This window comes from Fistularia commersonii, chromosome 2 (assembly GCF_037954325.1).
Source record: "Fistularia commersonii isolate RoL2024-O1a breed Wild chromosome 2, RoL_Fcom_v1.0, whole genome shotgun sequence".
In the NCBI taxonomy this organism is placed as follows: domain Eukaryota; kingdom Metazoa; phylum Chordata; class Actinopteri; order Syngnathiformes; family Fistulariidae; genus Fistularia; species Fistularia commersonii.
This window is the reverse complement of record NC_141285.1, coordinates 15,882,751-15,909,855: the sequence shown is the minus strand read 5'-3', so window position 1 is coordinate 15,909,855 and position 27,105 is coordinate 15,882,751. Positions and strand designations below refer to the sequence as shown.

Below are 27,105 nucleotides of genomic sequence, written 5' to 3'. Positions count from 1 at the left end.
AAAGCAGCACATTATTGTATTATTTCAAGGGGACCCATTATGCTCAATTCCATGAAGTTGCTTTCAATTCATAATTTGTATCATACTCAATATGCACTAGCACCTCTCATCTTTAAGAATCTGCCAAAACTCCCATCTCATCTTCTAAGAGGCAACATCCCTATACTTCATGGGTATGCATAAGTTGGAATAGCCAATTATATCAAAATTCCTATCAGGAGGTGACTTTAGAGCAGAAGAGGTTTCTTCCATCCTAAGGTGTTATATACTACACAAGTACGCTTAATCTCAAAATTAGGCCTCTACTTACAATTTCAGGAAACTTTTGCATGTACCAGTGTGTCAAAGAAAATGTTCAGGAAAAAAATGTGCTATTCCAGAGCAAAATTAGACTGCTCAATCAATCCCTCCTATAATACTACTGATACTGTCAAATTTGCCATGTGTAACTTTGTTTTACATTAATTGTCTGCAGAAGTTTATTCTTAGAATGTCAATGAATATTAGTACCAGATTTTTGAATGACAGTGTAGAATTCTGTATAGCAATGATGTGTGGATAGATAAACCTGCTACTTCAGGTAAAATCCCAATGATATTGTTTCAAAGTTCTGTTAATTTACAGTGACAACTGATAATCTCTGCAGACTCTAAGGTGTCTGTAGTAGCCTGTTTATCATGGGGTGATATGTAAATCTCATGTGGTCTTGCTCATCGAGCTTTCTCTCAAGGTAACATGATTTGGGCAATGTGGGAGTGAAGCTGTACACAAACCAACAAACCAAAGAGAGAATCTGGGGCTGTTACTGTACATGTCATCTGCAGTAAAGGGTACTGAATAATTGGTGTATCACAATACATATTGATTTAAAATGAGATCTACTAAAATGGGATATGTATATTTAAGAAAACATGATACTGCGTAATAGGTCCCCTTTGATATGCAAAATAGTGCTTAATGCATGTTTAAGCTTACCAATTAAATAACCTATTAGACAGGCAGTTTAAAGACAGCATAGAATTATTGCATTTATTCAGTCTTTCGTGGGGAAACAAACCAAATGTTTGACCTTTCCCCCCATTTCAACACACTAATATTCCATTTTCTCAGCATCCTCATTTTAATACTGTCAGCTAGGCTGTCCAGCAGCCTTCACACTCTCATACTGAAAGCATCTCAGCAATTACCTGAAGTGGGAATGGTCCAAGGCCACTTGTTGAGATCGGTAACATCTGAGTGAGTAGTTATATATTTTCTCAAGTTTGATTGGAAAAAATGCTCCTCTGGTAGGTCACTGAATACAGGACTAAGTGGATTTAAAATTTGGTTTTAACCTTGTGCAATGTGCAAAATACAAACACATTCTATAGAGACAAAAAAGATTTCATGTAATGGCATTAAAGCTGAGCTCTTCATTGTGGTTACACACACCACTGGCTTTGAAAACGGTAGAATCCACTCTTCAACAGATGCAACACAGTCCTGCTTCAGTTCAAAGTATCAGAGTTTGTTTAGAAATGAATAATCAAACTCATTTGATACCCAGAGTTTGATAGCCAAAATGGCCAGCTACGTAGCCTCAGGCAGCTACAGTATGGACGTGTTTTCAGGTTGGTGTGTGTGTGGTTGGGAGAGTGGACTAGGACCTCCAAGCGCATCCACCTTGTGTTCTCTCCCTGCATGTCCCAGGGAGCCTCTTGCTAGCACCACCATGGTATCGCCTGACATGCTTGCAAACTCAAAGGCAAATGTTCCATAGAAAAGCATGATTATGACACAAAACACCCATTCAAAGATTGCTGATGCATGTTGCAATGTGAAACTCTCCTGACAGAAAAACACACCACCTGCAAATGTTGTTAAGGACAACAAACTTTGACTAAAATGCCACAGCATATATCAAATTTGCTTTGTGTGGAACATAAGAGAGTTTATAATATGTAACGACTTCACTTGGCAGGTTTAAATCTGTCCTATTGTCACATTTTGGTCTAAAAAGGAGAACCCTATAGGAGAGACAGTTGCAGTAACATTGACGGGATCTATCTGTGCTATTAAGGCTTGCAGTACTACGTGCAAATTTACCGTACATAACAGCCTTGAAGGTTGCCATCTGTTAGTGGCTGAGGAGGATACTGAGCACTAAGGCTATGAAGGCCAGTAGGGTCATGCAGAGCCGGAGGTGAGCCACATTGTACTCCCCCTGTGTCTTGGCCAGCCGATAAGTCAGCGCTGACTGCAGGCACACGAACAGCATACTGGTTGGGAAAGCAATGCCTGCTCCGACATAGTGGAGAACCTTTGCATTATCCACCTGTGATAAAAAAGGAAATTACATTAATGAGAACATAAAAAAGGGCTGAAACTGATATGGCTACTGGTTGAAGTAATTCACAAAAGAATAATTGACAGAAGTGTCTGCTATGACAACACTGAAAGGAAGAAACAGTGTTAAATGACAGAACAGCGCCTTCTTTTCCCAGCTGGTCACAAGTGCAATAATGCAATACACAAAAGAGCTGCTGAAAGCATGTGACTACAGCTCCCACTGCAGGAACCACACACAGAAATTAATTATTTCAGAAATTATGCTGATCATAACTGAAGATGGATCTAAAAGATCAAAACACATCTTCACAAAAAGAACACACAAACTCTAATTTAGACTTTTCACAACGATTGTAGACAAGAGTTTATGGTTTCAGAGATCAAAATAAATCTCGTGACTGAAACAAATATCTGACAACTTGTTGAGTTTTGGCTACGATGCCAAGAATACAGTTATCCAGGATGAGCATTTTGAACGTTCATGAGCAGAAGGTTAATCCTTGCGTTCTACACAGCCAAAAGACTTATTTAATGCTAACGCTACAGTATTATTATACACCATGAGATTTTTTCTTTATTGAAGTTAACTTTTAATATCTCCGATGTGCATTGATGAATTTGTTTCATATCTTAGTCAATAATGGAACAAGATAGGGTGCAAATTAATAAAGTTGATGTAGCTGCTGTTATAAACATATTCTGCAGAATTTTATATATAAATATTATTTACATATATTTATATTTTTTATTTCTCTTACGATATGAATCCCATATGCTTTTATATGATAAAATTTCACTGGTGAAGGTGTAGCTAGGAGTGGTATCCGATGACTGAAGTTTTAAAATCTCTGTAGAAACTTGATATATTTAGATTTTTTTCTTAATACACTACTATATTATATAATATTTTTTCAGTGTTGTTAAGTTGCAAACTAACACCTCTTAAAAAAATGAATGGACTGAAAAGTCAGTTGGTAAAAGGAATCCCTGTGGATGTGGATACCTGACAACCTTCACACACATGATATCTGTAGAACATCTAATGGATAACCATGGACATTACAGTGTGAGATAGTGGGCCAAGAATTTTTGTATCTATTATACAATCAGCATACATTTAAATTTAGGAGTCAGCCTTTAATCCATACAAACGCAATAATTAGACGGTTTATATGGGAATATTTGTATGTATATGTATTCATGTTCAACCTGAGGTAATTTTAGTCTTACATGTTCACATTTATATGGTTTGCCAGGCTTTTGTATTGGCATAGGATGGTGGATTAGGGACAGGGTGAAAAGGAGGAAATCTTATGAATGCTGAGGACCGCAGAATTAATAAAACACTCGGAAAACCAGGCAGTACCAGGGGAAATAAGACCATTCAAAAGCAGCATCATAACATCAGAAACATCAAAACCGATAAGTTTTTATGATAGTCTGCTGCTGTCGCATCAAACAACACATGATGACCGAGCAAAAACAGCATGGCATCCTGTAGGCTGACACTGATGGGCAGATTCTCTGCATAAATTATACTGTATAGTAATGCTGTACACACAACGCAAGGTCTAAATCAATGAAGCTCACACTTTGTGCAGAAAAAGGTGGTTATGTAAGTGATTATATCTACATTGACAGAACATTACTGATAGACATTGTGAACAGTGAAAACTCTAATTATTCAAATGTATTGCTTTCAAAATAATAATGTGGTGAGGTCATATAAAATGTTCCCCCAAAAAATTTTGTTGGAATTACTGTTGTAACAGATCCATAATCACTTCCACCTCAGTACTATATGCCCTTATATTCAAATACTACACAGTATCAAATGACTTGCAACTTGTAATAAACCTCTGCACATTTATGTTTTGTAGCAAGAACATTCCAAATGAACTAAATATATGTGAATGATAAACACAATTGCCTTACAGTAAAAGCCTCAGTAGCTGGAACACAGCTGTCCTGCAAAACTGTTATATAACAGTTACAACCTGGAGCACTCGCCTGGCAGAATTGTGACTGTGTACTTTCTGATTACAAATTCCTTGCGGTGTCCACCAGATTCAGGTCTGTGCTACACTCCTCAGACTGTGTTTTTCAAGTGGATAATTTAGCTTTTACAGTTTTACCATCAACCACATCTCTATTTTCACCTAAGATGAGGGTGCATGTGTGCCCGCCTTGGAAGAGGCCTATGATTGGTTAAAGATGTGGCTGCGAGTACAAGCATGTGCGCGCACGCGCGCGCGCGCGCACACACACACACACACACAGTCTAGACATCAAATCTGCCGAGCTGATGACTCACGTCCCCCAGCTCTTCCTGTAAAGGTCCTCCCAGTTCTACAGAGTGGGGGCACTGAGAGGATTGAATTATGGACTTGTAAACAAAAAGGTGCCATTTATCTCTTCAAAACACTCAACCAATAACATTTATCATAATCATGCTGAGTACTGTGGTAACAACTCTAACCAAGGTATTCGTAGAAAACGTAGCCCCCAACACTGCATTGTGCGCAAATAAATTTCCGAAACAACTTTTATAAGATGAACTAAATGGTTGGATCATCTTTTCATTCATGTAAGTCACTCCCTCAAACTTTTCTTACACAACTGCCAAAGATGTTTCATTAAAGCTCCTGCAATTGCTTGCTTTTTCCTTAGAAAAGACACAAAACCACAGAGTCAAGGCATGCAGCCAAGAGTCCAAATATTTAAACTAGAGGAAATTCCTTTCCCTAAGTACAAACATACATAAAGAAGAAACTCAGTTTAGGTTTGTAGATTTGATTTATCACATTTCCTCAAAAAGAATACACAGAAATAGATTTTAAAAAGGCAGGTGAGATTTTAGTAAACTATAATGTAGATCTTCTCTTGAACATAAGGTGTTTTTAAAGGAGGGGCTCAGAGGCAGAATTATTCCCAAATACTCCAAAGTTACAGACCAATGTTACTATACAATGTGGGTATATTTCATATTACAACACATGGATAATGCTCAAATACACGTTTATATTAATTCATACACAGTACTGTATGAGAAAGTAATACTTTATTTCATTATCTTGTAATTCATCTGCCAATTTGCATTTCTTGCGCTTTTTTTACTGCAAATCTATAATCACAGATATAACTGTTTTGTTTTTTTGGAGTGTTTGGTTGACATACCTGAAAGTTTCCCACCATGATGAGTCCAGCTGCACAGATCCAGCCTGTTGAGAGACTTGCTGTGTTGAGAACACAGTTTTGGTGTTTCTCAATGACGTTGGCATAGCGGAGCAGTACAATCACCACGACTGTGTAAAATGGGAGATATAAACAGACAAAGAAAAAATAACTGTAATAGGTTCACTTGGTGTTAAGAGGTGAATAAAGAATACATTAACACAGCGTGTCAGGATTAAGAAGTGAAATACACTGCAGGAACAACCAGTCTAGGTTCGATTTAATGTAACATTCAACACATTTAGCCAAGGAACAAAGTTTTACAGCTGACTTCAAATGAAAAGATATATGCTGAATATGCAATCAAGGAAATAGTGGGTAAGTGAGAACGATTAATATCCAGGCAGTTCTCAAAGGATAAAACAACTAGTAATGGGAGTATAGTATGGGACAGATGATGGGAGGTGAACTAATGATATGTGACTGAGGGTATTGTTTCTGCACTGAGGAACTGACCCATGCTTGTTTTTCTTTGTTACTCCTGGTTCTTGATGAAGGCTAACTGTGCTTGGTAAAATAGGGGCTAAGTGGGTGAAAAGAGACAGGCTGGAGAAGATTAAAAGGGGACAAGGAACCACTTGTATGTATCTATTGTTATAAATTAAACTGAAGTGTCACCTCAACTCTGTCACCATGTAATCAAAAGGTTTTATAGGGCATATTTAATACTTATCTGCAAGACTGATTTTCTAAAAAAATAGTCAAAACAGTCAAATGTTATTGGAAAAATGCTCAACAAGATAAAGTAAAACCACAGTAAAAAAGCTGTGTCAGAAAACTGTTACATTTAAAAATGTTTTAGTTCCACTCCCAAATCGCATTGTTTGCATTGCACTCACACATCAACGCCAATAAACACCAATGTTTGAAAAGAACAGAAATATGGCAAGTGACTGTGTTGTATTATTGCAAATGCAAAAATGATTAAGGGGGAAATTATTGTAAAAACATATGTAAATATATGTACCTTTTACAAAAGGTATCCAGTTTTTGACTTAATTTAATATGAGGCTTGTACATCTACATAAAATGTATTTTTAAAAAGTGTTCATTCAGAAATGTGACAGTGCAATGTTGCTTAATGTTTGATATTAGAGAAGAAGGTTTATTTAATAGTAACATTTTTTTATTCAAGGAGTAATCTTACCCATACTTAACAACAGTGGAATATTGCAATATCAAAGCTAAAAGCTGTTGTTAAACAGTGCAATGGTGACAGTCGTGGGAGACAGGATTAAGTGATCTACAGCCTGAAATGATTTTTAGGTGAATTGAAAAATAACTTTGTTTCTCAAACCTGTAGCTTATAACAAGTAAAGAACAGTGGGATTTTGGATGACAAATTGTTCAGCGGCCGGTTAAATTATTTGTGGGTAAAAAAATCTCTAAGCGACACAGCTATTATAATATGTCTGGCCTCCATCTTTCACATTAATTTAATTATGTATGATCGATCATTTATGAATAGAAACTGAACTCATGTTCAATATTAGCCAAAACACAACAAAATGTTTCTCTGTTCGATAAACACGGTAAGTGCTTAAATAATGATTAATGTTTCATGATATTGACTTGTTGAATGTGTCATAAGTTTATGAGCGTTGCTCTTGTTTATCACTAAATTCATTTTGGAAAAAGAAAGTCAAACTCAGAAACAATCTGGTCTGTTACCTCTATGAATGTTCTTCTATTTATTTTTAAATGGAGAAAAAGCTGTAGTGCTGAATAGATTTTTAAATCAACAGCCATTTATTGAATTACATTATGGCATCTGTCTGTTGCACACTGACTGGCTGGTGGTGGATTTTTCAAAAAAAATAGTTTTTAATCATTATAGATGAGGACACCTAAAATTGCTGGCAATAATCAGTTACGGACAAGGTTGAGAAAATTCTTGTCGAGAACATCATCCTATCCTTTGAGATGATGAACATCTTATCTAGCCCTTTCCATGAGCAAATCCATACATATATAGATCTTACCCTTGTGCACTGCAAAGACACGCTTTTGAAGACAGTTTCTGGTGTGTTTCTTAAAAAATGCATGTCATTTTGAAAACAGTATGAGAATCTGTAGTCTGATAAGTATGATATACAACTGACCCCCACCACACTTTACTGAGGAGAGTCAAGGTAAGCTGCTGTCTAAAAGCTGAAGACTAGGAAAAAGGATATATAAACAATGACCCCATGTGTGTACCTCTTTCCTATCTTTTGGCCACCTTTCAGACGGACACCCTCTGAGCTGAAAGGAAGTTGAGTGTTTGGAAAAACAATGGCTCTGCCATTCAGCATAAATGCTAGTGGTACCCCTACACATGTCACGTTTGCAACAACGTGGACGTACAGTCATATTATATCAACCCTGCTGTTACATATGGAGCAGTGGAGTCCGCCTACTATCTCTTCTACAAGTGGCACTGTTGCAGTTTTCTTTTAGCTGTATATGCTGCAAAACATACAAAACTGTGCAATGATGAAAAAACAACACAATACATCATACATAACTGTAGATGTAAAATATTTTGTATAAAACCACTAAATCACCGTTATAATAAACTGAGAAGTTCTGTGAAATAATGATTTTAACAAAGAGAAGTTGAGGAATTAGAATTAATGGTACAAAAACAAGAAAGAAAGAAAGAAAGAAAGAGAAAAAAGATAAGTGCAAATGTCTTAAAATTAGTGCTCCCTCTGCTGTATTGCCTTTTCTTTTTACTAGATTTCACTAGGATTTTACTAGATTGCAAGATAAGGTAATGTTACCATTTTGAACATAAGCTGGCATAAATCAATAAAATGACCAGTGTTCATGTACAGAAAACCATAAAAACAGTTGCAAAATATAGATGCATGTCCTCATAAAAGTCAATGCAACCACACCTTACGGTTAAATAGACTCCAGCATCCCCATACGGGGATAAATTTCAACCCAAACACTAGCTTGCATTGTGTCCAGCAAGAGGTATGCCAAGAAACAATAGACGCATTGTCTTTGAAATACTGTACATGTACACTGGGAAAAAGGTAGGAAGTAGTCAATTCATTGAGTCTGTTTTATCCCAAATACGAGTAAAATGCTGAGCCTACTCTAGCAGGCACAATCTCCAAAGTAAGAAATAAATCAATAGGCTAAGAAGTTAAGCATGGGTTTTTTTACAAAAGCTTCTTGTACAGCTACATGCCACATCAACTTAACCTAATATTGTAGACATAATAACTTGGTCGCAGCCAAGTATTAACATCATGGAATGTTATGGCTATTAAGATAGTGAATCAAACATTATATTGAAAGCGAGGTATTGTTGTAATCCATTTTGAGCTTTAAAACAGGCTAAAGCACATGATCAATGATACTCACCATGAACAAGTTGTTTTATGCAGGTTGACTTAAAATTACCAGTAATCCCAATATACAACTACAAGTGACCACAACTTATGTAATGGACATTGCCCAGGAAAATCAAACAACTCCCTTGCTCAAACAGCAGACAGGAAACAAATAAACAGGCCAGGATCAGAGAAAAGTTTGTTCAAATAGTGTTTTCACAGGGTCTGTGTTAACCTTGGAAGTTTTGCAGCTAAAGCAGAAATTACATCTTCTTAAAAAACAGGCAATGAAACACTTTTTATACACTGTGGAGAGAAGATGCTTTATATGAGTCATCCGATAGCAACTTCACACCTCCTGACAAGACCCAGCATAGTACACATCTCTCTCATTCTCTCATTCACGCACACACGCACGAACGCGCACGTGCGCGCGCGCACACACACACACACACACACACACACACACACACACACACACACACACACACACACACACACACACACACATTTGATTTGTGACTGTCAGTCTATAAATGTCTTTCTCTTTTTCACAAGCCTTTTTCCATACTGCCTCTGTAGACTTAAAAGGCTGTACTGGGTTAAACTTCCAAATGATTGATATGCAGTTTTAAATATTATACATATTTGTCAGAAGCTGTTGAAGCAAGTCTTACATTTTTTTGTGATTTAGCATCTAATTGAGACAAAATATAGGGAAGAGCGTGACACAAAATCAGAGGGAGGACTAAAACTGACTTGTTCATTTTTCATTAACTTAAACACACATACTACATTGAGGTTTTGAGAGAGAGAGAGAGAGAGAGAGAGAGAGAGAGAGAGAGAGAGAGAGAGAGAGAGAGAGAGAGAGTCTGTGTGTGAGAGAGAGAGAGAGAGAGAAATCCAAAATCCAAAGCACACTTTACCTGACCTTCAATTCGGGAAGACTTATTTAATTGACTAAAGTCTACATTTACATTATACAACATTGATCCCAAACACGTTACCCTAATAACAGGTTTAAACATCTGGCAGATTTTATATCATTAAAATGCACTAAATTGTTTAATTTACTGACATCATTCAGTTATTTCTTATTAATAATCTCCAAAAAGATGGTCAAGCATCAAACAACACAAATGATTAACAGTTCTTTGATGAGAGCAATTCTATACTGGTACACAGATATATGACAAAATAATACGAAAAGGAAAGAGGATAATCATGCATTGCATGTGGCCTTCGTATCATGGGATTGTAGTACATGTGAAAAATGAATACAAGTCATAAAATCAGTATTTTTTAGTTGTCTGATGTGCATTGAAAAAGGTTTGGCTCTGATCAGGCTGAAGTCACTGCTATGGTATTGGAGATGAGTTTCCACGCTTTCAAGTACTACTAAACTTGAGGGGCTAAACAGAAGAACGTTGTAAAAAAAATAAAATAAAAAACATTTTAATTTACATGCTCCATTTTAAATTGGTGCTGAACTGAAGAATAAAGCACTTAAATCAGTGACGTAAAAATGTAAGGAGATATGTTTCTTAAATAAAATGGTCAAGCGTCCTATGAAATTCTTCTTCTCTTTTCAGCTTTCCCCTTCAAGGATCGCCACAGCGAATCAACCTTCTCCATCTAATCCTATTCTCTGTATCCTCCTCTCTCACACCAACTACCTTCATATCCTCTCTCACTGCGTTCATAAATCTCTTTGGTCTTCCTCGAGACCTCAAGCCTCCTATGAAATTGAAAATTAATTTTGGAAAGTTTTGAACTCTACCTGAACAATTATTTATACCATGTCTTGAACAATCAACTTTGTTCTCAAATTTCTGTGGGAACTTTGTGATACGCAACAGAACATGAACTCCAGTGACCACTGTGTTATTCACTGAATATTTTCCCTTGTGTCACTGCATCAGCTGTAAATAATACATGAAATATACAGACTACATACTTCTCTAACTACAAGCTTTTTCAGGACATCTATTAGATTAAGCTAATTGAAAAAATAAAACAACATTTTTTTACATTTGCTGTTCCTGCCACAATGAACAGCCGTGATGTCAACTATGAAACCTTGCCCCAAAATTATATTTTTAAGGCAGGGAACTCTTAGCTTAATTCCTTTTAACTGGCTGATTTTGCCTTGGAAATTTAAACAAAAGCTCCTCTACCAGCTCTAAACCATTTTGCCTGTTTGGCAGAGACCCCACCCCTGTGGCAAGTGTTAAAAATAACTATTTGGAAAAGACACAATGAGACTGCTGATGCTCTGATTTGTTGATATAGGTCACACAGTAGTAGTCATTATTAAACTGATGTTTTAGAACAGGTTATGTCCTCAGTGTTTCTGGATTTAAAAGGTAACGATGAAACGCATAGACAATATCCGTCAAAATACCAAAATGTAATGGTTAGATGAGTCACAGTGTGTACACTCAGAGAGGCACAGGAACTGCTCATGAACAAACAAGGTAAAGAAACCTTGCTTTAATGTCTAAGCCACACCTGGGAAATATTAACTACCGGTACATCAGGGTAGGCAGACCCAACAGTTAAGAGAAGGAAAACTGCATGCTCTAGACCCGCTAACAACATGGGGAACAGTAAATAAAAGCCGTTACTATTCCTCATAAGTGTTTTTCTCAGGGCTTCTCTACGTACGGGCTGATTAACTGTGTTGGTATGCTATGTTTACAGCTGTGATACTAAATGTGCTTTAATTCTATCTAATTTAATCTAAACAGCTCAAAGTACCTTTTTGATTAGTGTGACTATAATTTTTGAAAGAGTCCTTAAAATTTTGAGGGGCATCAAAAATCATTCTACTCTTACAGGTAAAAAAATATTAGATAAGATAAACTTTATCAAACCTAATTTCTTTGGTAGCTGTGCAAAGTGCTTAACAAGTGCTACATTATGATTAAAATTGCATAAGTGAAGATTACACTGAACAAACTACTATCCATTCCTTAATGAAAAAATATTTTATATACTTTTGGGAAACAGCACTATTTGGTTATTAAGAAAAATAACTTTTTGATTTGGTTAATATGGTTGCTTTTTATTCAAAAGAAATTGCTGCAAACATTTTTTAACTCAGTTTAAAAATAAATTGCTTTTCAAAAGAATGGTTAAAAACATATACATGAGAAACTAGCTTGAACTCGGTAAAATATGTGATGAGTATTGTTCCCTGATATCATTACCATTTTAAAGACAAACCAGTTAGTCAAAGGTGTGTATATGTGTGCGTGTATGTGTGTTTGTGCGCGCGTGCCTGCGTGTGCACATGTGCGTGTGCATGAGACCTCACCCATGAATGAGCCAGTGCTGCAGATAAGACTGAAGAAGCAGCTCTCTGGAGGAAGAGTCCCACATTTACTACAAGAAAGTCCAAAAAAATGAATCAGAAAACTGTTTTACAACCAACACATTCATATGTGCAAATACGGGAAAAATTAATTTGTGCCACCATATAAATAATATATGCCATTAGAGATGAACTTCTGCAGTGCAATGAGATAGTGATAAAACTTTTATTTTCATCCAATCATAAATACTGACTGACTTTTCATATGATTCATGCTGCTTGTCTTCGAAGAATGGGAAACATTTGGTGTAGGAGAGCAGGAGGCAGACAGCCAACGAGGCTGTCAGTGCCTGGAGCTCCTACCCTTTAATCCAAAGCCATCTCAGCTGACTACAGTCACATGCATTCTTCAGTGCAAAGATAACAGGGCAAATGAAGTAGATTAGTACTTTTTTTAAATCATACACTTATTTAGTTATTGATGCATATTGTGATTCTTACCTTCACTTTACTTTCACTTTTAAACACACAGATGCCTTTTTGGCCATGATGGGTTTTCAATCATGTTACACTTGATTCCACCCTCACAAACTTTCACCAATCAGTAGACTGCGCAACAAGGAAAAACAGGACAATAGATCTCCTCTATGCAAACGCGAGGCATGCGTACAGTGCCACCCCCTTCCTCCACTGGGTAACTCCAATCACAACCTCATTTACCTGCAGCCATTGCACAAGACAAGAATACAAAAACTTCCAGTCACCACACCCACCTTCACAGAATGGACATCAGAGGCAGAGGTGGCACTGAGGGATTGCTTCGAGTCCACTGACTGGAGCGTATTACAAGACAGTCAGAATTTGGAGCCATGGAGTCTGCATAACTGACTACCTCAACTTCTGTATGGACATTGCAGTGCCCACTAAGACTGTGCACTGCTATTCAATAACAAGCCTTGGGCGACAGGTGATGTCAAAAAAACCCTTTACAAGTAGAAGAAAGCTTTTAAGGAGGGCAATATTACAGAGCTGAGGAGTTTGCAGGGGGAACTGAAAAGAACCCTGAGGGAGGCCAAGGAGGTATACTGGAGGAAGATGGAGAAGAAAATGCAGGATCAAAAATTGAAGGACAAATGTCAGGGACTTAGAAACATCACAGGGTGTGGAGGAAAGGGTGGCAAGGCTGATGGTGACATGTCTAGGGCCAACGAGCTGAACCACTTCCACAACCAGTTCAACAACTCTGATAATGGCCAGTGGACGAGAGGGTAGCCTCCCTCCGCCTTCAGGTGGGGGGATGAGTTCTGACTGTTGTCTGTGGCTATGCACCCAACAACAGTTCAGTTTACCCACCATTCTTGGGGTCCGCAGAGGGCTGCTTGAGAGGACTCCTACTTGGGCCTCCCTCGTTCTACTGAAAGACTTCTATGCTCACGTGGGCAACAACAGTGCAACTTGGAAGGGTGTGATTGGGAGGAATGCACCCCACCCCCCCCGATCTGAACCCGACTGTTGTTTGGTATTGGACTTCTGTGCTTGTCACAGACTGTCCATAACGAACACCATCTTCAGGCATAAGAGTGTCCATATGTCCACTTGGCACCAACACACCTCAGGCCACAGTTCTATGATCAACCTTGTGGTCATGTTGTCAGTCCTGCAGCCACATGTCCTGGACACTCGGGTGAAGAGAGGGATAGAGCTGTCAATTGAACACCACCTGGTGGTGAGCTGGCTCCTATGGTGGGGGAAGATGCTGGTCACACTTGGCAGACACAAACGTAACGTGAGGGCCTGCTGGGAACGTCTGGCAGAGTCCCCTGTCAAAAGGACAGGGGACATGGTTGTAGATCTGCAGCGTTATCAGCAGAGCAACAACAACGTCCAAAGGAACATTGATTCCGAAAGGGCCATGTTCCGTGTCTTCATTGCCAAGTAGGCAGATCGGAGCTGCAGCCGTAAGGTGGTCGGTGCCTGTCAGGTGGCAATCCTTGAACCCGCTGGTGGATCCCAGCAGTGAGGGATGCTGTCAAAATGAATAAGGAGTCCTATTGGGCCTTTCTGGCCTGTGGGGCTCCGAAGCAGCTGACAGGAACTTGCAGGCCAAGCGGAATGCAGCTTTGGTGGTGGTCCCCCTTTTTAAAAAGGGGTTGTGGTTTTCATCCTTGGTCGTGGAACAGAGGATGAGCTCTATACCTTCGGCAAGGCCCTCACGTGGGCACATTGCCCAACCAGTCTACATGTGTTTTGTGGAGAAGGTATTTGACTGTGTCCCGCAGGCAATCTTGTGGGGGATGCTCCGGAAGTATGGGGTACCGAAACCCGTTACACGGAATGTTCGGTCCTCAAATGACCATCGTTGGAGCTTGGTCCGCATTGCTGCTTGAAAGTCGGACCGATTTCCAGTAAGAGTTGACCTCCGCCAGGACTGCACTTTGTAACAGATTCTGAGCAATTCTGTTCATAACTTTTATGAAGAATTTCTAGGTGCAGCCAGGGTAGCGAGGGTATCCGGTTTGGTGGCCCCAGGATCGAGTCTCTGCTTTTTGCAGAGGATGTGATTCTGTTGGCGTCATCAAGCCATGATGTTCAGCTCTCACTGGAGCAGTTTGCAGCCGAGTGTGAAGCAGCCAGGATGAGGATCAGCACTTCCAAGACCATGGGACTCAACTCGATACGGGTGGAGTGCCCACTCCGGGTTAGGGATTAGGTCCTAACCCAAGTGGAGGATTTAAGGTATATTGGGGTCTTGTTCATGAGGAAGGGAAGGATGGAGCGGGAGATCGACGGGCAGATCGGTGCGGCGTCTGCAGCGATGCAGATTCTGTACTGGTCTGTCATGGTGAAGAGCTGAGCTGAGCCAGGAGGCGAAGCTCTCAATTTACCAGTCAATCTGCATTCCCACTCTCACATATGGTCACGAGCTGTGGGTAGTGTCCGAAAGAACGAGATTGCGGATACGAGTGGGCGAAATTAGTTTTCTCCGCACGGTGGGCAGACTCTCCCTCAGAGAAAGGGTGAGAAGTTCAGTCCAGGAGGAGCTCGGAGTAGAGCCGCTCCTCCTCCACATAAAGAGGAGTCAGATGAGGTGGCTCAGGCATCTGGTCAGGATGCTTCCTGGATGCCTCCTAGGGGAACTATTGTGAGCATGTCTGGGAGGAGACCAAGGGGAAGACCCAGGACATACTGGAGTGACTATGTCTCCAGGCTGCCCTGGGAACACCTTGGGGTCCCCCCATAGGAGCTGGACCATGTGTTGGGGAAGAGGGGGGCCTGGGTCTTACTGCTCCAGCTGCTGCCCCTGCGACCTGACTGATTAAGCGGGAGGAAGATGGATGGATGGATGGATGGATGGATGGATGGATGGATGGTCTGCTTATTCAGATGCACTGTACAAGAGAGGGTAGAGCAGGCTCTACTTCCTCAGGAGGCTGAGGTACTTCAATGTCTGCAACAAACTCCTGCTGATGTTCTACCAGTCTGTTTTGGCCAGTGTGTTCTTCCATGGTGTGGTATGCTAAGATGGTAGCACTGGGAGGAGACACTGGATGTCTGGACAGATTGGTGAGGAACACAGGGTCTGTAGTGGACATGGAGCTGGAGACTCTCACTACATCAGCCAAGAGGAGGACTCTGAGCAGGTGCTTTCTATACTGGACAACGACCGCCACCCCCTGCACACCATCTTCACCAATCAGAGGAGTTTGTTCAGCTACAGAATCCGGTCCCTTTCCCTTTCTAGTCTACTTATTTGAACCTACCCAAAACTGGGACCACAAAGTGGTGTGAATTCCCCTATTCTTAGGGATAACTTGTTCTACAAAATGATACACCTTATTTTTGAACTAAAAATTGTCAATAACTCACAAAAATTTGCCAAACCCACATCAGACCAGCATAAACCCCTTTCTATACTAGGTCTTTTGTATTAGAGTTTAAAAATGATTCCCTGTCTTTCCTACCTGAGGCTATCAGACTTTTTATTCCTCTTCCCTCAGTCGCAGGGAATCTTCAAATCTTTGTAGTTACAGTTAACAGTTAAGACAATTTATATTTCATTGTATGTCTTATTCTTCCTCCTTTCTACTATTATCTATTACTGTTATGTTTTTACTTGAAACTCTGGCACAACGATTTCCTTCGGGATAAATAAAGTTGTTCTAATCTCATCTCATCTTATAAATTAACACAAATGTAGCTCCAGCTATGTTTGACCTGCATTTAATAAATGTGATACTATACCATGATCTCTTATCAAACTCTTGAAAAAGGCAGAGAAGTAATTCCCATGAGAAGTTGATGAATGTTACCAGGACACTAACAAAGAGTTGGACAGGGTTAACTTAGTCCAGCAGTTCCAGCTGCGAACTATTGTAGTGGCATTTATTTAAAGGGGAAAGGTTTGTCGGGTTTGCAGTACTTGTCTGGAGGGACCTTTACTGTCAATCTATCACTCTGAATATTGGACAACATGTTATGGATAACATGTCCAATTTAGTTTGACATTTCTTAGGAATTGCGTAAAAGAGACTCCCATTATTAATTTACAACAACGTCTTTATTCTTATTTTTTCGTTAAATATTTATTTCCTGTATAGATAAAAACTCTGTTACACTTTTACACATTCTAACTATTCTTTATGTTCTAAGACAAAATGCTACACAAGAGAATCATAACTTTTAACAGATATCCTACATTGTAAACAGATTTGACTCTCCCTGTGTTCACATTGTTGTGTAGACCCATGCTTTTCCTCTGAATTGGACACTTACTGGAGAAATGATTTCAGCCCAAAGTAGTTTGATGAAAGTGCAGAGACCACACCCACCCACACCAACGTGGGCGCACTCGCACGCACGCACGCACACACACACACACACACACACACACACACACACACACACACACACACACACACACACACACACACACACACACACACACACACACACACACACACACACACACACACACACACACACACACACACACACACACATCCAGGAAAAGTGTCACTGTCAAACTTAGCTGCTTTTATCCACAGTGTGCTGACGGGGGAGATGAAAAACAATGGTTCTGTGTTCCTGTTTTGCTTTTTTTTTAAATCACCAGACAAACACTAGAAACAGGGCGACATGGAGGAGACAGAAGGGAAGGATGACAAGTATGGGAGGGTTGAGTTCAGGCTAAAGTATCACTGACCTTATGAGAGGTACATTGTCCAGTGTGCAGCACAACATCGGCCCACTCTGTAAATACAGCTCCTCCTCACATGACTGGTTGTACAACCTGGACCGCCAAACATGTATTGACATTGCATTCATTTCATATTTCTTTTAACCCTACAAAATGTTCAGATTTCCTCTAAACTGTAAAATATTTATACACTGAAAACTTGCTATACATGTTGTCAAAAGATAAGTTTTTTGTGATTATCATTACTGATTAGTCTTTAAAGGGATTTTAAACTTTCGAGTCTGGTATAGTAAATAAATGATCAACTTTGCTTAATTGCCTTTTTATAGGGTTTCAGTCACATATCTCCCTTTTGACTGAGATGTGTCTCTTGACTGTTTACAGCTAAAAATGGAATGGAAGACTTTTTCTATTTTTTTAGTTTTAATGCCCTAAAATCCAACTTCAACCCATCCTAATGTGGTCCTACAAACAAATGCAGTGAACACACAAACACACAAGGGCAGTAGCCAGCCTCAATCCAGCACCAAGGGAGTGATTTTGAGGTAAGATGGCTTGCTCAAAGATACATCCAATGTGAACGAGGAGGTTCAGATGAAGGTTTTTCTTCACTTTACCAACAACTTAATTATTCCTGACTGGCTAGGGAATTTAACTGTTGACCACTTCCCCTCTCTTATCTTTAAGTCAAGTTTATGTAGCCCCAAAGGTGAGTACTCTAGAAAAATAAAAATAAAAGAAAAACACCAACAGAAAAAAATGCTTGCATAGGGAATGATAAAGCAAATCAGAGGAGAAATTAAGAGACATACCAGTTATCTACAGGGCAGACATGCTGGTTATATAAGGCCATGGCATACCTGAAAGACAAAAAAGGATTGGCAAAAATAAACCAAAATGACAGATTTAAATAAGGATAATCTTTACTTGACCAACACAGGAAATCACTACAGGTAAGAAATGCATTTACAGAAACACAGTAACAGTTTAGTGTATTAATTTAAAAGTAAATCACCTAGCTTCACCTGCTGCTAAGCGACAGCATATAATTTAACTTAATTGATCAGTCAAGCTGACAGTAAATTAATCCTTTTGTTATCGTGCTTTGTGTAAACCAGAGGGCAAAAGAGAGAGATGACAGTTAAATTTCAGTCAAGCCAGCATAACTACTGCTGATATCCAACAGAGTTGATTTAGCCAGGTGAATGACCATCAACATCAGCGCAGACGTCAGTGACCAGATGGTCATTATACAGCATCTTTACACTATAAGATCATGACCCAAATTGCAATTCAGGTGAATGCAGTCAACGAACCAAATACACGTAACATGAAACTTCATTTGCAACCACTTGATTGACTTGTGATGACCATTTGAACAAATGAAGACTTAAAACACTGTTGCATTTTCTTCAATTTGTCCATTTTCTTATATACTCTGTTAAGGGGCTTAGATCTAAGGCAATTCAAGATTTACTATTAGCCACATGTGTAGGTCAACTCTTCCCTACTCTGTTCATACATACTCAAGTCACATGGAAACAGTGGGTGTACACAACACAAAGAGGACTGCTTTGCACTGTATAAAAACAAAGAGAAAACTGTTGCTGAAACCGTCAACATTCTAATGTGTTTATAAGGGCAAATTGTTTTAGTACAAACCTAAGACTCAGATGTGCTTAGCCATACTTACATTTAGTCAAGTCAATGGGGAAAAAAGGAAATCACAGGAATGAAGAGTAAAGTCAGACTGTTTGTCCTTATTTGCAAACGCTAACATGGTTTTGAAAAAGGCTAAGTGTCAATTAAGAATGTTTTCATGGATAACCATATCCTGGTCATGATCTTTCAAGGAGAGGGACATATAGTTTCATTGAGTCACATACCTCCTACAGAAACGTAGCATATTTATAGCTGTGCACAATAAAACTTTAAGATAGGAGCTGAGTTATGAGCTTATTAATAGATGCGGTACAGTTACAAGAACAATCATTGTACAGCCCTACAAATTAACACATGGATTTCTGTTTGTTAGTTACTACTTAAAAAGATAAAATTAATAAGAACTTAGCCATGAAAGTAACCATTTAATAAATTTGTACTAAATGCAAGTATTTGATTTATCATCAAAGGTGAAGTGTCAGACATTCACATTTTTGATCTACCGTGAATGACAAATCATTTTCCAAACTCTTGAACAACTCTTGATAACAGAACCCATTAGGATCAATTTCATATCTGATTCCCATGTTGATAATACATAATATGCTTCCAAATTTGACCCTTTACAACTCACAAGTTTTTGCACAGGTTCCTTTTTTTTAATCTCAGTGTACTAGCCAACCCCAGTCAGTATTGTCTATGTACAGACAATTGAAATTGATGTTTGTGTTTCATATACATTTCTGTGTGCGTGCTTATTTGATCGTTTTTAATCTTTATAGCCTTCTTCTTTTTATCCCTACATATAACTGATTCAATGCATATCTAATAATGACTGAATGTTTAAGAGCAAAACACAATTTCAACTGGCTGGATGGATTTTTTTCTCGACTTTGTCTATGTGAAAGTCACAGAACCCGAATCTCAGACATTTTTTATACAACAAACACTTGTCTCACATATATGCAGTGATAAAAAACACTGGTGTGCATAAAATATTGCTGTTGTGTGGAAGGCTCCGACCAAGTTACTGCTCATGTGTGACAACAATGTCACAGATATTTAAAAAAAAGGATATTAGCCAAAAAAATAACAAATTAATTTTATATTAGGGAGCTGAAAATGTGAAAGCTTTCTGTAGTTTCTGAAGCATATTTTGCACATTTGGTCATTGCCTTGAATTAAAATACCAGCTGTGCACTTCTGGGACATATCTAAATAAAGCAGTCTGTTTAACTATAGTGTATCTATACCAGACTGAGTAATAATAGGCTTGTTTGTATATATAATTAGTTATCACACCACAGGAGAGCTTGTAAACTTTAATAGCATGCCTACGGGAAGTGCATGCAATTAAACAAGAAATAGCTTAAGACCTCTATATACAGTGAATGTCATGTAAAAGGCCAGGATATATAAACTAAAATTCAATTTCAGCAGCATACACAACACATAGTTGGATCTCTTGTAATTGCTGTACGAAATGCTCTTTTGAAATCAAACGCATAATACATACTAAAGGGCCATTCAAGCTGAAAGTCAAGCTTATTTCAAGCTATAATTGAGCTCAATTGCAGCTTCAATGCTTTGCATGCTCAAAATGTCAGCAGAGGAGCATCAACCAGGATTCCTGTGTAGAAATAAACCTGAGCTTGAACAGACCTGTCTTACTCTGCATAGGGTTACAATTTGTTGAGCAAAACCTCTCCATAGCCTCTACATTACACCCCTCTAATATTTACCTTACACCCATACTGTCAGCCACAGTGCGCAGGAGTGAGAGAATTTCACTATTGTTGAAATCCTGTGCCACTCCACTATTTTGTAAAGACTGCTTTTAGATACAAGGTACCTTGGTCAAAGAAGATAGCAGCAAAATACCCAAGTATGTTTCTGCATGACTGGAATTAGATTTGATTAAAAAAGGTTTAAGACAATTAGAGGACATAGAAAAAGGAAAGGGTATTTTATATGTTAATGTAAGAGCAAGTAAGATCTGACCAAGAGATTAGGCAAAAAGTTGAACAATATGTTGAAGAAAGAACAGTGTGTGAACACTAACCATGGTTGCCCCTGTTGAAGGAAGCAGGGGTTCTACCACTGCATTGTGTGCTGGTTTTCTTAGGTAATGTCAAGTAATGTCAAGGTGGGCAATCCCTATGGTTTACAAATTATTGCATGAGATTTGATTCCTGAATGAGGAGGAAAAACAGCTCCGCATTATGTTCTATGTACTTCCTCATATTCCTTCTGCTTTTTCCGAGCATAAACAACACGGGGGTGTTTCATTAAGTTGCACTTTCTATTATTTGGAGTTATATGAATTATATGAGTACCTGGTGCTATAACCTTCACTAAATTCCTTTCTGTTATGTTGTTCAGTGGCACGGTGTGGGAGTTTTAAATAGAATGACTTTGCGTATCTCAGGGTTTCATTATTTTAGACAAATAAATGTCCAAATATGTAATAAAAACTAGTTTTACAGTATTGATTTACACAATAGTCCACAATAATAATTACTGAAATACTGTCAGGGATATTAGAGTTAATGGCTTCTCTGATATTGTCATAGATTCAAATTTTCAAGTAGACTTAAAAAATCTAGAGAAAAAAAAATTGAAGTGAACACAAAACTTTGATGTTTGCTCTTGAATGACTGACCTTTTTTAAACAATAAACACTTTTCTGAAAAGAAGAGGAAAAAGAAAAATGCCCAACTAAAATAAATAGTAGTGCTGCTCTAGGTGTTGCATATCATTGGGGGTCATCACCAAGTGCTGTACTTAAATTTCAAATAGTTTCTGCCTTGGGTTCTTTAGCCTTTAACTAGGCTTTCAAATGCAAAAACATGATATACAGCTGTACATGACCAGAATCGACAATGGAAGTATCAGATGTCAAGAAAAAGCCCAGTGTACTGCAACAGAAACTTCCTCCACCATGCCTTTATGTCAAACCACAAGGGGAGAAAGTTACTTTCCCTCTGAAAAGCTCATTTCAAAATAGCTGATGAAGTTAACACTCAATAGTAATAAAACATTGGATTTATTTCCCTACCAAATATAGAGGGACAAAATATTGCCTTATTGTGAATGTGTAACTCAGTGTAACTCAGCGCATGCTTCACATGTATGAGGTCCTGGGTTCAATCCCCAGCATCTCAACTATAAGTCACTTTGGATAAAAGCATCTGCCAAAATAAATGTATATGTTTATTATTACTTAATTCATACATGTTTTGACAGTTAAGTGAAAAGTGTCTTGAAAATCCAATACTGTGAATTTCTTGAAAGGAAGTGTTAATAAGGTTTGGGCATCAAAGACACACTTCTAGATTTTAAAAAAAGCAGCCCCCAGATTTTTTTTTCTGGAAATAAACCAAATAACCAATATGAACTTGGATCAAACTGCAAAATAGGTGCAACTTAACTAAAATGCAATTTTTCTTAGAAATTTTACAAAATATCTAGACACAAACCACAATGGACACAAACTAAAACCAATTGTTCATAAATGTTATTCCTTGTTTTTTCCATCTAATGTCATAGAATCTGAATTGATGCCTTTGTGGTCAGCTTTTGATTTTTTTCTTACTTCAGCAACACATATAGTCCAGCCTTTACTACATACTACTATTCATTCTTTGAAAATGCTCTGCACACTGTAAACACATTTCTGATTTGACCATTGAATACACATGTTCATAGATATTAAGTGGCGTATAAAATTTCAACTCTGGCTATCACAAAGCCATCCTACTCACCCGGTACTACATTACAAGCGTTGTTCATTTCTTTGATACAACACTGAATATTTGGATTTGAGACATCTGTCTCTCCCCTCTTGGCTTTGCAGTGCATTCCTCCTCCAAGAGCAGCAACAGCACACAGACAACCTGTCAGTCCAAACATAACCAAGGGGTGCTCATTCACTTCTCTCTTGTACATCTGCTTGGACACTCGACTGCAGGCAGGCACACTATCCTGCAGACCTCTCACTATTAAGAAAAGAGTGGCAATCCCTGAAGCTAATCCACATGCAATTGCCATGGCTCCCAGGAATTCAGGGTAAACATGCAGCATTGCTTTCTGAAGGGAAGAAAGCCTTGAGTATCACATGGCTTTTGTGTCATTAGAAACACCACAATTACTTTTTTAAACTTAATGACAGATATATGCAGGAATTCGAGGGTGAAGAATATTTAGGAATTATACTATAAGCACATTTCTGTTGTAATGTTAATTGCAATCAAAGTCATTATATGTTAAGCTATAGTGGTCCAGTGTGTGTTGAGATACTGTTTGCATGCCAAAAACTATATAGCACATGCATGGTTTATGTTCTAAACCTGGTTCTAAGATATTACATATAACTGGCTCTTTCTGTGCATGTGCACACGGTGTTTCTTCTATTTCACCGATATATTAAATGCATTTAAGGTGTTTATTTGCATGGCAGTGTCATAAAAAGCTATGAATGACAAAATAACCATTGCCTCACCATACCTTTACATCACAACCTATGTATCATCTGTGACAAAAAACACAGTATCAACTAGAAACACTGCAGGCATTGAACAAAATTTTCAAGAGAGCAGACTTGTCGATGTTTGTTATACATACAGCATACATAGATGTTTAGACCAATTAAAGGGGAAGATAGCAATGAGACTTACACAACCCATATCCCAGTGATGGTTAGAGCTGGGAGACTGACAGGCAGGATCATCCAGAGCGACATTTCTGGCACCTGGAAAAAAAACCTTTCTTCTTTCTTCTCTTTGGCCAGCCAAGCAATATCTCCTCAGGTTCTTCTAACATTTAACTGCGTGTGACTGACATCTGCTTTGATTCAAAGTGATTTATTTTCCTGAGGATGATGGTCGACGGTGTGCTTGATCTGTTGAATGAAAAAAGGCACAAGGATCATCCAACCACTAAGCAGAGGCATTGGTTTCAGAATCAATCTGCACCCAGTACTGAGGGGATCAAAGATGACCTAAAATCAACTTTTTTAGGTGAACGAAAATGTGTCTCGTCACTAACAGAAATTTGCAGATTTCGTGTTGGTCCAAATCATTAAAGAATAACAGCGTTAGACATACTTTAGATCCACCGGTTAGCCTTGTGGAGAACACACGAGCGGCTACTCACCTTCGCAAGCTAGCAACAATGACGAGCATCAAGAGCGGGGATACTCACCTTCTGCCTCTCCGTGTCTCAGAGCAAGTTTTGGCGAATTCTGCTAACTCTCTGCCAGCAACATATCCTCCACATCCATCGTAGCCAAAGCGGTTCCAAAAATGAGAATGCCGGGGAGCTTATTTTTCCCCCACTTCACGGCCAGCAGAATCCCGCTAGCGGGTCTCATCGCCGCCACGAGACACTCCAATGTATCCAGCTGTTTCACTCCGCCCCTCTCAACCTGGAGCACCAGAGTGCGCTCAGTCCACTTCAGCGGCGCAGTGCCGGCGCGGAGTCGCAAAGATTAACAAAAACATTTCGAGATAGAGGAGTGTCGCTGCAAAGATTGGCATTATGAGCTTGTGTGGCCTCAATACGAACCCAACCTCAATGAGGTTTGTCTTCATTTTGACGCGTGTGTGAAATTCATCCTGGTGTGTTTTACATAATAATCAAACGCTCCTACGTTTGGTGAGTTTTCTCAATTCGATGACAGATCCGTGGCTACTTTTACAACAGTGCCACCTGATAAGTAATACGTATGAAATTGACGTGTAAATTGTGTGTCCTACGAGTGTGTGACAATCCTGTGTGTTCATTTGTTTCAAAATATATCACTGCGGCCCCCTACAGTATTCACATATTATTGCTGCAGTGGATGAACTGGACGAAGCAAACTTTCTCTCGCGCCTCCAAACTAATTAAATGTATCCTCTTTGGGACCTAAATTAATCCCAAGACATCTGAAAGTGTATTGAAGTCTGCCCTTCAATATTTTACATTAACATACAGTATTAGATATTGTATCACTGAATTCCAGAGTGATAAAGCAGAAGAGCTTGATGGTGTTTCACTTTCACACAAGCATACATGGAACTTTGAACAGACTTTGGTTGATTTTTGTGGTGTGGTGGGGTGTTTTTTTTTTTTTTTGTTTTGTTTTTTTTTTTTAGATGTTAGATGCATCGGTCATTAACATTGTGAATGCCGTGGGCAAGAAGGTCCACGTTAGCCAATCCGTGCTTTTCCCTGTCAAAAGCCTGGAACCTTTTGGGGGTCCAGTCGACTCTGATGCCCGCCTTCTTGACTATGAGGCCGTGTTCATCCAACTGACGGAAAACCTGTGTCAGGTGCTCATCAGCTGACAGGCTGGCCACCAGAATGTCATCTAGAGATGAACACAAAAAATAAGGTCCCGCAGCACTGAGTCCATGAGCCTCTGAAAGGTTTGAACAGCTCCCTTCAAGCCAAAAGGCATGCGCTGGAACTTTAAAAGCCCAAATGGGGTGATCACCACAGTCTCGGACAGATGCTCCTCGTGCACGGGCACCTTGTGATAACTGTGCACCAGTTCCACCTTGGAGGAGATGGTGGTGCCCAATAGCCTTTCGAAGAAGTCCTGAATGTGGGGGGTGGGGTAGCAGTCGTTACCAGTGACGTTGTTCAAACAGTGAAAGTCGCTGCAAGGATTCCAAGACCCATTGGCCTGCGGAGCGGGGAAGCCCACAGGCTGTTGGACCGCCTCACAATCCCCAGATGCTCCATGGTGGTGAACTCCTCCTTAGCCGTGGCCGGTTTATCCACATGAAAACAGAAGGTCCCACCATGGGAATGAAATGCTCCACACTGTGTTCAGTGAACGGGGTGGAAAAGGCAGGTGTAATGAATAACAGAAAATATACTAGTAAATGTTGAAAAACAATGGTGAAAGTGGGGAAAGACAAAGCATCAATTAAACGTTTGTCATGTCCACAAGCAGACCATTGGCACACAGGACGTCCGCGCCGATGACGGTGACAGTGATGGGAGCAATCGCAAAATCCCACTCAAAATGATAGCCGTGGAAACAAACAGACACTGACCTTGTGCCAAATGTCGCAATGGACAAACCGTTAGCTGCGTTCAGTAGTGGGCTGCCGCCTCTGGCTTGTTTGTCCACTCGCATCAGAGGTAGAAGGTTCTTCTGCAAGTCAGAGTCCACCAGAAACCGTCTTCCTGACCCTGAGTCCCTGATGAACATCTGCTGAGTGTGTCCGCCAGTGTCCACAGCTGCCACTCGTACGCCGGCCTTGGATCTCCTCAGCACCTTGAGGGAGCATGGCGGAACGCAGTGTCGTGACATGCCGCCTAACCACAGGTTGAAAAAGCAGAAGTCAGTCCCATGTCCTCTCTGGACAGTCACTCAAGCCAACAGGGCTGGATCCACGTGGACTGGCACCGTCTGCAGGGGCTCCCACACCTCGCTGTGGATGTCTAGCCGCCTGGTAGCTAGCAGGACATGGTCGGCCTCCTCCGCTACCCTGGCATTCACGGGCAACCAGAAGCCGGGAGTTAGCCAAGGCTGCACGCACAAGGCAGGAGCTGGCACAGGAAAATGTGAGGGAAAAGGAAACCACCTTTGTCCGATCCATGCAGCGACAGCATGTTGTTCATCAAGTCCATGGCGCTTCTGTCGCTCAAACTGGACAGGGACAAGAGTCTGCCCGCTCTGCAGCGCTGTTTGAGGGCGGCGTATTTACCATTTTTTGGTGGGTCACACAACAGCAGCAAAAAACTCGCCTTGAGTGCAGTGAGTACCAGAAAGTACCTGGCATCCTCTGAGACAATTCCACGCAAGTGGAAAAGCGCCTCGATATGCTAGAACTAGGAGGCCGGGTCGCTCTGCCAGAACTCCGAGAACACGCAGAAAACGGCCAGCTGTGGGAGTCAGGGCGACATGGCTGAAGTGTGGTCACACACTCGGTCCGAGTCAGAACAGTGTCACCAATGTGGTGTGGAAAGGAAGGACTGCAGAGACGAAGGCAAGTTCTTACTTTATTCCTTAAACACCAACACCAAAACTGACTGAACTTCCG

General features: G+C 39.8%; 1 protein-coding gene across 3 annotated transcripts; it reads right to left on the bottom strand.

Annotated features, from left to right (window-relative positions):
* Positions 1 to 1,002: 1,002 nt before the first annotated feature.
* On the bottom strand, positions 1,003 to 23,948 carry LOC147236531 (transmembrane protein 150A). Of its 3 annotated transcripts, XM_086170252.1 has the most exons (7): positions 23,743 to 23,948; positions 18,217 to 18,264; positions 17,411 to 17,497; positions 12,211 to 12,278; positions 5,506 to 5,633; positions 2,137 to 2,314; positions 1,003 to 1,847 (listed from the first exon to the last, which is right to left on the bottom strand). In XM_086170252.1, exons 1-7 carry the CDS (start codon positions 23,805 to 23,807, stop codon positions 1,588 to 1,590), a joined length of 834 nt encoding a protein of 277 aa, XP_086026378.1. In that variant the 5' UTR covers positions 23,808 to 23,948; the 3' UTR covers positions 1,003 to 1,587. The 3 variants fall into 3 exon arrangements, with proteins under 3 accessions (XP_086026378.1, XP_086026388.1, XP_086026398.1); XM_086170262.1 differs by lacking the exon at positions 17,411 to 17,497; XM_086170272.1 differs by lacking the exons at positions 17,411 to 17,497; positions 18,217 to 18,264.
* Positions 23,949 to 27,105: the final 3,157 nt, after the last annotated feature.